At 23.6% G+C, this 13,513-nt stretch overlaps 1 protein-coding gene across 1 annotated transcript in view; it reads left to right on the top strand.

Moving 5' to 3' along the window:
* The window catches only part of LOC119670810 (potassium voltage-gated channel protein Shaker-like), a 536,527-nt gene that overhangs the window by 519,672 nt on the left and 3,342 nt on the right, over positions 1 to 13,513 (top strand). The window contains exon 10 of the mRNA XM_038081230.1: positions 12,982 to 13,172. Within this exon, the coding sequence (XP_037937158.1) occupies positions 12,982 to 13,172 (191 nt within the window). The remainder of the gene's footprint in view (positions 1 to 12,981; positions 13,173 to 13,513) is intronic.

Below are 13,513 nucleotides of genomic sequence, written 5' to 3'. Positions count from 1 at the left end.
GTCCAATTTTAATCATCTATATAGAACATATAAGGTCGAATTTGGGAATAAATTTGTATGTCTACTTTGACCCTTAATGCATCCGTTGCATATGTATTCCCTTCTAGTGATTAAGTAACTCACACATAAATCGGATTTCTGTGTTGCTAGTATTATTCCTTCAAGTACTTTGTACTAATTAATTTTTTAATTAACAAATTAATTAACAAATTCTTTTCAACTCAAAAAATGTATTTTCTTTGAGAATATTGTATTCCGTTATCAGTTTCTGATAAGTCAGTTTATTCGAAGTCAACGGATTCTCGAAGTTTTTCAGAAATTTTAACCATACTCTTTGCTAAGGGTAGAGATTTACATAATACAAGATGGAGAGTATAACAACTTAGTATTTTCTAAAAGTGTAAAGACTTAAAACATTCATAAAAAACTTTAAAATTTTTTGTTACTACAGATGACATTATATTATATTAACTTTAAGATCTAAAACTATGTTAATATGAACTATGTTTTGTTTTTAAAGTATCCAGACTTAAAGATTATCCCTATAAACAAGATCCTTTGCCTTAACAAATAAAAAAAGTCCAATGCTAAGAAATGGCTTTATTTCGACTTCTAATTTTCTTCAAAGAAATGTGAAATTAAACGTTCAAGAAACTTTTCCCACAACAAAGTCTAAACGTAACAAGTTTATGGAACAGTTTATGGAACCGTCTTGTTCAAAATCACATATATTCTATATACTTATCTTTAATTTTACCATTAGTAGAAATGTTAATCATGTGGATATAGCGTTCAGAATTGATGGTTTGTGTCATGCGTTCAGAATTTTTAAAAGGGGCTTGGGCCTATCACATCTCCAGACCAACAGATACATCATATAATGATGTTTTGTGGGTGCAATGGTCTTTCGAAATTTATGACTGAATATTTGTTGCACCAAATGTCCGCTTCAACCTCATCACTGAGTAAAATTTGTGGCAAAAATCGTCACTATTTTTTTAATGAGTCATATTATAAAGCAGTCATAAATAGCAGCTCTTCGCATATGCCACTGATGCAGTACTGCCAAATCAGGACCATGGAATAGGTAACCCTTTATATGGAGCTGTATGAAATGCAATTCGTTAACAAAATCATTGTTTTCTCATATAAAAATTAAATAATTATATATAGTATTATAAATTTTATTTTGATATATACTAAGTTCTATGACTACAAACAATATTACGATCATTCATATACACATTAATACTCACTTAATTTTGATCTGTTGTATAAGATTAAATCGCTTAAATAATTTTCTGAAGATTTGTTATTCTGAGCATATATAAAACATAAAAGAACTAATATTTTAATATTTTTCTTAATAAAAACTAAATCAAATTTCATTAGAAATTAATAAAATGTAGCTACGAAGAAGGCGTATTTGTACAAAACATTTTAAAAATGAATATGAATAAAGTTTAATAAAAAAAATACATAATTACAAACAAAAACACCAAATTTTAAATTTAAAATTAAAACAAAAACTATTAACAATTAATTTGTATTAAGTTAAATAATACATTTTAGTATTATAAATGTTGATAGTAATTCAAGTGAAAAAAGGCATTATATTTTATTAAGGTTTTAAGTTTAGATAATTTAATAATATTTTTATATTATTTCAGGAATAAAAATTAAAAAAATTTATACAATTAGCTTAATAACATATAAAAAAAAACAATTGAATTTCATTATTTAAAAAATACTTGCAAAGGAAACTAATTCATACAAGGTGCTAATATTCATTCTCAATTTCTGAACTATTCTCCAATATATAAATAATTTTTTTATTTCAAATTAATAAAAATGCATTTGCACACATAATTCGGCACCGTTTTTCTTAAAACAACTAAATAAAAATGGTTTAATTAATTTAAAAACAAAATATTTGTAAAATATTTTTCCAGCTATTATTAAATTTTCAGTATAAAACAAATATTTTAACGCCTAATTTTTATATTCAATATAAAATAAATTTGTAGCATACAATTTTTCCAATAATTTTTAAATAAAATATTTAATTCAAACAAAAAAAAAATTAAAACAAACACACATATATATATATTCATATATATATGTAAAAGAAACCAAAACCAAACCGAAGAAACTAAATATTTTTTAACTTTGGAATAAATGTGTTCAAAAATGTTATTATATGTTTAAATATAAAATTAAATTAAAAAAAAAATTATTGTAATACAAAAAATGAAAACTATAATGAAATTAAAAAAAAAAGAAAACAATTTAGTAGTTAATGTAAAAATGTAAATATGGTAAAAAAAAAATCTATAGATAAATGGAAAAACAAACTGTGTAAAATATTATTAATATTATTATTAGTTATATAAATATATTAAAAAAAAGAAAATAAATTTATTTATTAAAAAAATTAAACAATTCAATTGTTTTCAATTCAATATTATTATTATATATACATTATAGATAATTATTTTATTTTAAATTATTTTTAATTAATGTTATAAATATTTAGTTGAAATTGTAAAAATGTAAAATATTTGTTAATATTGTATTTAGTTAGTCACCAAAAGCATATATAATTAATAGCAATAATAAAACTAAAACAATTTTCAATTAGCAATATTAAATCTGTAAATTATATTTAGTTTTAAATTAAAATTTATTTATAAATCAAATTTACTTGTAAATTATATTTAGTTTTAATATTTTTTGTATGTATTAGATTAGTTAGTTCTGTTAATTTTTAATTTTATAATTTTTCCTATAACTTAGCACAAAAATCACCACCTGTATTACCATACCAACCATTTTCAACCTCCATCCAATTCCATTTCCAACGCGTCTACCTCTCGCGCCGCATGCCTTTTATCCACCACCACTACAGTAAACTCTACCCGCCCACTTTTATGAGAATCTTATTATTTATCTACCTTCCTCTGTAATACACACACTCACATACATATGTATTTTATATATATATATAATATAATATATTTACATATTATATGATATATTATATTATCAACTATATCATTGATTATGTTATATGTATATATTATGTGATATATAATTATATATGTTATTACATATGTTATTATAATAAAATACAGCTCTGTGTAAATTAATAATAGAAATTTATGTTAATTATACTAGTGACTAGATTGATTTATAATTTGTTATACAAAAAATAAATTTTAATATATGCTGTTTATACCGGTTTTGTAAACAATTTGGTGCTCTTTTGCGATGACACCTAGAGAGTATAAAAAAAACTTCTTTCTCTCTTCTCCCTCACTGTACACTTGTTTGATATATATTATGAAATGTCAGAATGTTCAAATTGAAAAAACTATTAAGTGCTGTATTTCAGCAAATGATGATTTGATTAACTAACTCGGGAATTATTGTAAAAATAGTGCAGTGAACTAGCAACTGATCTGGTTCACGTTCCAAATAAATGTGTACATAAATGTACAGAACTAAAGTGGATCAAAAAGAGGACGTAGAATGCCACTAATAGAACATAAGGAAAAACCAAAATTAATAAAAAAAATGGAATCGCAAGTAAACAACTAAAACAATATATAAAGAGCTATAATTCATTTTAATACAAAAGATCAGATCATTGTTTGCTGGCACGCAGCTAATATGTATCAAACTTTCTTTTCCGTCATTGTTACTACATCTAAAGTACAACCATTAAAATAACAATACAACACCCTTTCTGTACATAGAATTTCTCATAGCTATATCTCAGCTATCGACGCTAAGGTGTCTCAAATCAGTTCTCATTCCTTCAAATGGACGGGTTGAGCAATCCAGATTCTTAAAACATTATAACCTTTCACTGAATGCGGTGTTTGTCGTACTACATAAGCAGCCCATTTGATACATTATTTATCTACAAAATAAATGTATGTATGGCTTATATGTATGTATGTATTGTGTGTCTCTTTTAAAATATTAATTTAATAAATTATTTTAAATTAATTTTTTATTAATTTTGTGAGTTAAAAATTTTATCACTACAAAACCTTTCTTTTTAGATCAAAATAGATAAATTATCATTACGGGCTTCAGTTATTTAAACATTAGTTCTGAATAATTTATATATTATATATTAATAAACAAACTGAATATCCTAAAAATGTAGACGACGTATCACTGGTTTACATCTTTTTAACAAAATAAACTTAATCATTTTTTTAAATGAAATATAGCTATTATTCATAAATTTTCTTAATCCCATTATCCATTTGTAACTCACCAATATAATTTAAATATTCATTTTTAAATTTAATTTTTTAATATTTCACATTTTTTTAAATACGTAATATTAATTTTTAATATTTAAATATTTATTTCTATTTAACATATAATATTTTTTTTTAATATGTTTTAATAAATTAAAATTTAAATAAGTTTCTTTAATACGATAAATAATATTCTAAATATTTTATTAACCTATATTAATACAATTATAACAAAATTTAAAATTATTTCATAAAATAAATTTTATAATATATGTCACTACTAAATATTATTCAAATATTAATGTTATAATTTGTATTATAATTTTTTTATATGTAAAAATTAAAATATTATTTGTATTACTTTATTTTAATATTTTTTATTTGTTTTTGTATATTAGACCTTCGTTACTTTTATTTTAATTTGTTAATTTAATTACTGGGCTCAAGTAGATTTTTTTCTTTAAATTTATAAATATTCGTACTAAAATTTGAAATAAAATTTTAAATTAAAATTTAATAGTTTAACTATAATGAGAAACGCTTTAAACTTAATACTTAGTGTAGTTCGTATACCAAAAAAAAATTATAAAATTGTTTTCTTTGCTGGTAAATATGTAAAAATGTATGTTAAAAAATATATGAAATATTTAAGTGTAAAAGTAAAAAAAAAAATTAGCAGAAAGTATTGCCAACAAATTTTGTTAAGTTAAAAAATGTAAAAATGTAAATATAAAAGCTAAAATTACAATTCTTTAATTGTTATTAAACAACAATTTTTTAGAATGGCATATCAGAAAAAAATTATTATTTTACATTATTAAAATAGTATTTCTTTATATGTTTTTTCATGAAACTAACACATTATATTTTCAAATTAATATCTTCTTATATCAATTGTTTTATTTCTGTTTATCTATGCATTATTCTTAAATAATTAATTAACTAATTGTTAATATAAGTTTTTAATTCACACCCAACTTCACACCCTGCTTATTAAAAAATATAGTTTTCGAGATTTCGAGCTTTTTTTACTTGAAAAACACCAACAACAAGTGAAAGCCATATTTACTTATCTTTGCTATCTAATCAATGTTTCCATATACTGGTTGCCACTAGATGGCGTTTGTAGGTTTTTGTTAGTGCAATCAGTGCAAGTGATTTACAACTGTTAAGGCCGATATCTCATATAATATCGGCATATAGTTGTTCAGAATATTGAACAACTATTATTAATGATTTATTGCTTATGTATTAAATACTGATCCATTGTCAATATATTTAATATTAATCAATTTTTTCGAATCGTAGCACTCGAAAGCTTGGCATCTTCTCCAACGTAGTAGAAATGATGGTGTTGTGTGAGAAAATGTGCAGATTTTGTGATATGAAGAATGAAACTGCTAACCGTATTTTTTAATCAAGTTTTATATTTAGCAGAAAACAATTTACAACGACCATCATGCCTTCATTCCATCAAAAATAACTAGAAGCTTTAATTAAGATATTAAGCTAGATTATGTAGAACAGGGAACTTTCTTTTGGGAAATTAAAATAGATGTCATAAGTCAAAACGTACAATAGTCTAACTAATATTAATGATCACGATAATAATCTTTAGCAATTCAGTAATACAATTTTGGATGGATTTTAATTTCCTCTTCACTCTGCTTTCATATCCATCCATCTCTAGTAATGGTTCCTTAGTTTCTCTTGTCAAACGTTTTTATATCGATATACTCACTTTTCATTTTTCTGTATCTCTAGCTGAGGGTTTCTGGTTTCTAGATGTCTAGATATTATTTTTAATTTTAATAACTGGAATGTCTTTACTCATTTGTATATGTGAACTTGATATCTTGATCTACTTACGATATTGTAGTTGGTTTTTAATTTCGAATTGTGGTAATCTCCACATATCTACCGGTAAACTTAAGTAATACAGTATAGTGTTTAGATATGCTTTGCTTTCGAATTGTGATAATGTCCACATATCTGCCGGTAAACTTAAGTAATACAGTATAGTGTTTAGATATGCTTTGCAGCGAATATATGCATATTGTTACACTATCAATACGAATACATTCATATAAGTTTCTCGACCTGATATACTAAGACACTTTCAGGATCCTTATAAGCGCTTGAAATTGGCTGGAATGAATGGATTGAGATGTTGCTTTAGAACTATAGAACAAAATTTACTAGACAGAAAGTATTTAAGTGCTATTAAAGGGAGCGTAAAACGAGGCTAGTCTTTTAATAGAATCAATAAGATTTATTTTATGATAAATCTGAATATTGTATGCGCTATATTTGGTGAACCATAGCGCATATGTCATGTACTAAAATTTCTGTGGCAGACCCATTACCCATATATAAATACTAGGTGAGTGAGTCTAGTCTTTTTCCTGTTATATTTATTTGTACCAATATTCGGGCACACAAAAGGTTCATCAACTAAATAGTTATAGTGTTTGGGAGAGTCTTATGAAAGTTTTACCATCACAGCCGAATCTCACCCTTCCTTAAAACGTTTGATTTTTATATCAATCTTTTTGATTTCAAATATTTTATAATACTTTCTTTCTAGAATTATCTAGATATAATAAATATCTCTTTCAATATTCTGCAGGGTGTGTTATTAGTTATAATTTACTTCATATCTAATAATTATTATTATTTGTTTTTCCATTTTTTTATTTTTGATTAAAACTAGTACTATTCAAAAAGAATAAAACATATCATAATATATATTTCTTGTGCTCATTATACTTTCATTATTTAATACTTTAAATACAAAATAACTTGCTTTTCTGATTTCAGCTTTTATCGAACAAAAAAAACAATCTTTCAAGTTTTCCATATAATAAAATTCTAAGCAAACTCACACGAATAAAATAGCTAAAACTAAAGTAAAAATCTTTCACCTCTTAACGCTTTAACTTAGCAAGATTGTATATTTTTAGTATATACTTAAAATATACACAATAAAAATTTCTATTAATGACAAAGACTGGAAATAGAAGTTTAAAATAATTAAAACAAATATATGAATAAAAATAATTATTAATTAATAATTAATAATTGTAATGTAAAAACGAAATTGCTTAATTTATAAAATTCAGTTTTAAGCCAAAGTCAAATGCAATTACTGCTTTTTTTATTTACAATATTATTTTATTTTTTTTAAATATATTTCAAATATAATAAAATTTTTATAGTCAAAAAAAAAAATAAAATTAAATAAAAACATGTTAAAATTTTTATTAAATTTAATTAATATTATTATTAACTAAATTATAAAATCAAGCGTAAAAGAATAATTAATTAAATTAAACGAAATTTAAAACAGTAATTTTTATTTGTTAAATTAGTTAGAAATTTTAGCATAAAAAAAATAATTAAACAATTAGCAAAAACAAATCACAACAAAATAAATTTAAAAACAAAAAAACAAGAAAAAAAGAATTGCAACAAAAGTATTAAAAGCCAGAAATACTTTAAATTCTAAACCCAAATAAAAACAATAAAATACATAATGCTAAAGTATATTTAATTCTAATAAATAAATTATAAAAAAAAAATTATTTTTTAATTATTTTCATTAATATGCGCAAAAATATATGATTTAAAAAAAAACAAATTTAAAATATGAAGATATTGTTGTTAAGATTAAAAATGGAAGTGTTTTATAAACGTTATCATAAATTGAAATAATTAATAAAAAAAAAATAAAAAAGAGAAAAAACTTAATGAAATTAAATACGCTGCGAATTCAATAATGAACTAAAATTTAAATTTAGCAAAAATAATAAAAACAAATGAGTAAACATTAAAATAATAAAAACAGTAATAATAAAAGTAACAGATATGTTAAATACATTCCTCTATTATTATATAAAAGAAAATTGATATATATATAAAATTATTAAAGGTGAAGTGATGAAAAAATTATTTAAAACAAAAAAATTAAAAACAAAAGAAAAAAATAAAAAATTATTACAAAAAAAAAATTGGTTAACATTTTTTATTGCTAATATTTTTAAGATTTTTTTTAAATATTTTTGTTGCTCAGTGAAGTTTATATAATATAAAAAAAGCTAATTACTTTCTTAATAATTGTTCTAATATATTTTATCTAAACCATTTTTGCAATGAATATATTATTTTATTTTCTTTAAATATTTTTTATCCGGCTGTAGGTAATTTTTTGTTAAAATTAAAATTTAATGTTTATTTAATATTTTTTAATCCATACTTCTCTTTGAGATATAGATTTTATTAATATTAATTTATGTTAGATCCTGATCTTGATGATAAGTCGAAATATAGAATACTCGTATATTAAAAAATATTAAACAAACGTTGAATTTTAATTTTAACAAAAAGTGAGCTATAGCCGGATAAATAACACCGTTAAAAAAACCAGGCCCAGAAATAAATTTAAAATTTAATATATTATTTTATGCTATTGTCTCTTTTTAGTAGCTTTGTGAGGTTAGGTTGAGCGAACGCGTGCTGATACAACTGTTAACACTGCCACTCAGAGACATACCTTCTGCTCAAAAAGTATTCGGATTTTGTAAATAAAATACACAAATTTAAATTTTATCCCAAATTTATTTTATCTCGTTCAAAATATGCTCCTTCTGAAGCGATACACATATGCCAATGCTTAACTCAATCTTCCATACACTTTTCGTAGGCTCGTGCTGGTATGGCTTTTAGTTCCTTTTACGATTCTCTTTTACCGATTCAGTTTGAGTTTCGGGAACAGGAAAAAGTCACACGTCGTCAGATCTGGCGAATATGGTGCCTGAGCGATGACAGTAGTGCCGTGTTTGGTCAAAAAATCGCGTACAACAAGAATTTTCCATAGTATTAATCGCTAAATGCACGTGAGGTAGTCTCACATTAATAGCTGCTGTAAACAAACTAATTGACAGATGGCGCTTAAATTTGTACTATATATCAAGAAAGGGTGTACCAACATAACAAAAAAAAAATGTTTGAAAAAGGTCTATTACTTAAGGAATAGTTAACAAACAACAAAATCCGGATACTTTTTGAGCAGAGTGGTTACGCGAACCATTGTTATCTCTATATATTTTAGTATTCAAACCAGAAAAAGTCACAAAAATTTACAAAATCGACTTTCATAATCTCTCTCAGACCAGTAAAGATACTATCTGCAAGATATTGAACTCTAGTATAAATTATGCTATCAACTTTACGTTTAATCTAAGAAATTATATAAAATTATAAGAATATATTTATTACAATGTAAGCATAAATTGAGATTAATACTTCCAATGGGTTCGTATTTGATATTCTGATCATAGGAATATAATTTGACTAACTACTGCATTGAATTCATATGAAAATACTCGAATGTTAGGGTGTTTCTTGTCTATTACAAACAAAATAATATGTCACAATTGTTACAATAATTATATTTATTAATAATTATTGAATTAAGAAAGTGTTAAATATAATTTAATTATCAGTTTCAATTTTACTTGTTATAAAGTAATTATTTAACTTAATAATTTATTCAGGAATAAACTTCACTGACTACAAAATATATGCCCATAAAATATATTGATCCAAATTCTATCTAATATTTTTGTCTGATAAAATTTGTATCTAACAATATAAATGCATACAAAAAGTTAATGTAATAAATAATGTAGTAAAGTATATAAAAAAATTGCACAATGGACCGAAAACACTCATAAATAATATTTTGTAAAGTTCTCTCAGTTCTATAAAGTATATAATGTTATTAAGTTGTAGTGGCAAGAAGACATCTGTAAAGCTTGTATATAAGTTTTATATTTAAGTAAATATATCGTTTTAGATTAAAGTAAATATTTTATATTTTAGTTTAACATCACGTCTGTTTACTTTAACTATTTAGTAAATTAACTAATAGCAATCTCAACTACAATTGAATTACATTAACTTTTTTATGTATTCTTAATTGAATAGCTCTGAACTCCATTTTTAACTAAGATTTCAACGTGTAGTGGTTTATTTAATTTATTTTTTTTCAAATTTTTTTTCCTTAATTGTCTTATTAAATTTATTTCAAAGTTTTCTTAAAAATTTTTAAAATTAAAATTTTAAACTTAAAATTTTTTAATATATAATTTTATTAATATTTATAGTTTTATTTATTTTTTTTAAATATATGTTTCTGTGACATATTTGAAGTAGTGTTTACGTTATATTTATAATGTATGAAATAAAAATATAAATTTTTTGTTAAATGTGATGCATCTTATCCAAAAAAGAAACTAGAGACTAGATGGGTGCGAATAGTAATTAAGAAACAACAACTAAATATTTCAAATATTGTCAAGTACTCATTATCAGTGAGCGTAGGAAGTATTATATATAAAAGTACATAATTTGTGGGACTACAAGTCCTAGGCTTAGAACTCGTGCCTGTGTAATGAGAGACGATGGTTAACCGTGTCTCTATTAGTAAAACTAAAAATATTTTGGTTAGTAGCACTTAAACGTGATGGATAAATAACGCTAGACATTAGACTTGGCCTCTGTTTTTACCTTGCTTCACAAGCAAATCCTCCTTCTTACAAGCACTACTGCTAAGTATTTTTCTTTGATCGAACAAATTTAGAAATCTATATTCACACATCCTTCCAGTGTGAGTTATTATTTACTTATCTCATGTTCTTTTCTAAACATTTTAGAACTTATTTGATACCGATTTTTTTGTTTGTATGTATTGAAGTCCACTGTTCTATATATTTTACCTATATTAAAGTAAACTTTAAATCATTGATTTCTCGTAATTATCATGCAAATAATTAGTAATCGTGTAGCTTGTATAGCTATCTCTTTTCTCATTTTCGTATTGTGATCTTTTGAAGTTTTTTGTATATAGTTTAGCTAAAGTAGTATTGAACTGAATAGAACTACTTAACTATAGAAGTTTAAAGACTTCACATAAGATACCCAGTTATCCTTTATTTGTAAAAAAAATTTACTGAGTTTACATTGTTTCGATTCAAAACACTATGATATTCTGTTTTATATCTTTATCCAATTTGATTTAATTTTTTATTTAATTTAACTTAATAACTTCATTTTTTATTTATAGTTCTATTTAATTTCATTTCATTCAATATAATAATTAATTACATTTACTTATATATTAAATTTAATTTTTTTCAATTAATTTTTTTTTAATTTTTTAATATAATTTAATAAATTAAATTTTTTTTAAATTTATTTTATTTTAATAAAAAAAAAATATTTTTTATTTAATAATGTAATTATTTTAAAATGTGAAGAAAAGTTAATTATAATCTATATTAAAAAAATCGAACAGAATATAGTATCATCACAAGTTTCCTTGTAAAATAGGTGAGAGAAATGGTAAGTATTAAAAGTACACAATTTTAAATACATTTCATATAAAATATATATATAATATTATATCTAAGGCATATAATTTTAGCAACTTTTCTCAATTTTAAAGAATTTTTAAAGAATTTAAAGAATTATCAATTTTTTTTAATATATATAAACAAATATTATTAAAATCAAAACTCTTGCAAAGTTTCAGATTCAAGAAAGAATTTATAATATGAGAAAAGCTGTCAAAAATTATATACAAAAGCAAATATGTATGTGTGTGTGTAATTTCGTTTAAGATTCTTGATTTTATGTTTAATATAATATAAATATAAAATGATAATACTTCTCACAAGTGTACTCCCTTCCAAAAATCCTACTTCCTGAAACTTTTTTCAGTCGCTTTTGCATGTTGCAAATGACTTGCCGTTAACTAATACTTTAAGCTTATAAGCACGCTTTGCAAAATATTTTTAATGACCTATTATTAAAGCTTTTTTAATATTTATATATAATTATATTTTGTATTCGTATATTTAATGTTGTGCTTTGATATAAATGATTTTACAATTAATAATATAATTTTAACTAAATGATCATAATTACTCTTCAGCGAAATAATTGACGACAGCCCCTAACTTTTCCTACCACCAACCCGTAATTGCCACTCGAAATATCTACTAGAACATCAACTAACCAGCATTTGTTAAAAGCGCGTCTTTCTTATTTAAATTAAGTTAAGCTCTCCCGTTAAGTCTTTCTCTCTCCTCTTTCTCTCTGTCTCTCTCTCACATTATCATTGAGTCTTAATTGACGACATTTTACTAAATTTCGTTTCAGATGCGCTCAAATAAAAATTTTACATAAACAAAATAAACTCAAATATCATCATACTTTCAATTTTAACTCTCTCTTTCTCTTTATATATATATATATCTCTCTCACTTTCATTCTCACTTCTGTTCACTCGAAACTCATTCCATTCGAAATCATAAGAACTCAAATAATGCTCATATGCAAAACTCATGTTATTAACACCATTTTTAATATTTTTAACTCATTTAAATACTTTCACAATTACACAAAGTTACTTGTTTTTTGTTTATGAAATCAGGTATTTCACTTTCATTTAGTTTTAAAGTGATTTCTTTTAAATCAGTTTGTAAATTGGTGTCTTTTTTGTCTATAAACTTTTTCTTTCAAAATATTCTATAATCTATGCAACACCAATTTGAACAAATAAAAATTAATTAATAATTTTGTGTGCTTTTTTAACAACAAAAACAAATATACAATAAAAACGTTCAACATAAAATCACAGGCCCGTCGGATTTTGGGGTAAAATTGTGGGTTCTCTCTGTGTAATCGCTGGTGTCTTGACAATTGCGCTGCCAGTACCCGTCATCGTTAGTAATTTCAATTACTTCTATCATCGTGAAACGGACCAGGAAGAAATGCAAAGCCAAAACTTTAATCACGTTACCAGTTGCTCATATTTACCTGGTGCATTAGGTAAGTACACCAACAATTTACAAAATACAATCAAACTTCTATAACTCAAACTTCTATAACTCAAACTATCTACAACTCAAAGTAAAATAGAGAGCAACAAAGTTTAGAGCGCAAGTAACATACAATTATTTAACTCGAAGTCTCCATAAGTAGTTGAACCTTTTCTTTGCAAAATGGTACTTCGATTTATGGAAGTTTGATTGTATATAGAAATTATACGTAGATAATATTTAAAGAACTAATATGATTAACCGCATGTTGACTATATTATACATTGTGACCGAAAGGTTTTCGGAGGTTCTCATTTAAAATTCGCGCGCTGTATATTTTTCGATATTTTA

This window comes from Teleopsis dalmanni, chromosome 1 (genome assembly GCF_002237135.1).
Source record: "Teleopsis dalmanni isolate 2A chromosome 1, ASM223713v2, whole genome shotgun sequence".
NCBI classification, from domain to species: Eukaryota; Metazoa; Arthropoda; class Insecta; order Diptera; family Diopsidae; genus Teleopsis; species Teleopsis dalmanni.
The sequence above is the reverse complement of the archived record's forward strand: the minus strand, read 5'-3'. Positions and strand labels throughout refer to the sequence as shown.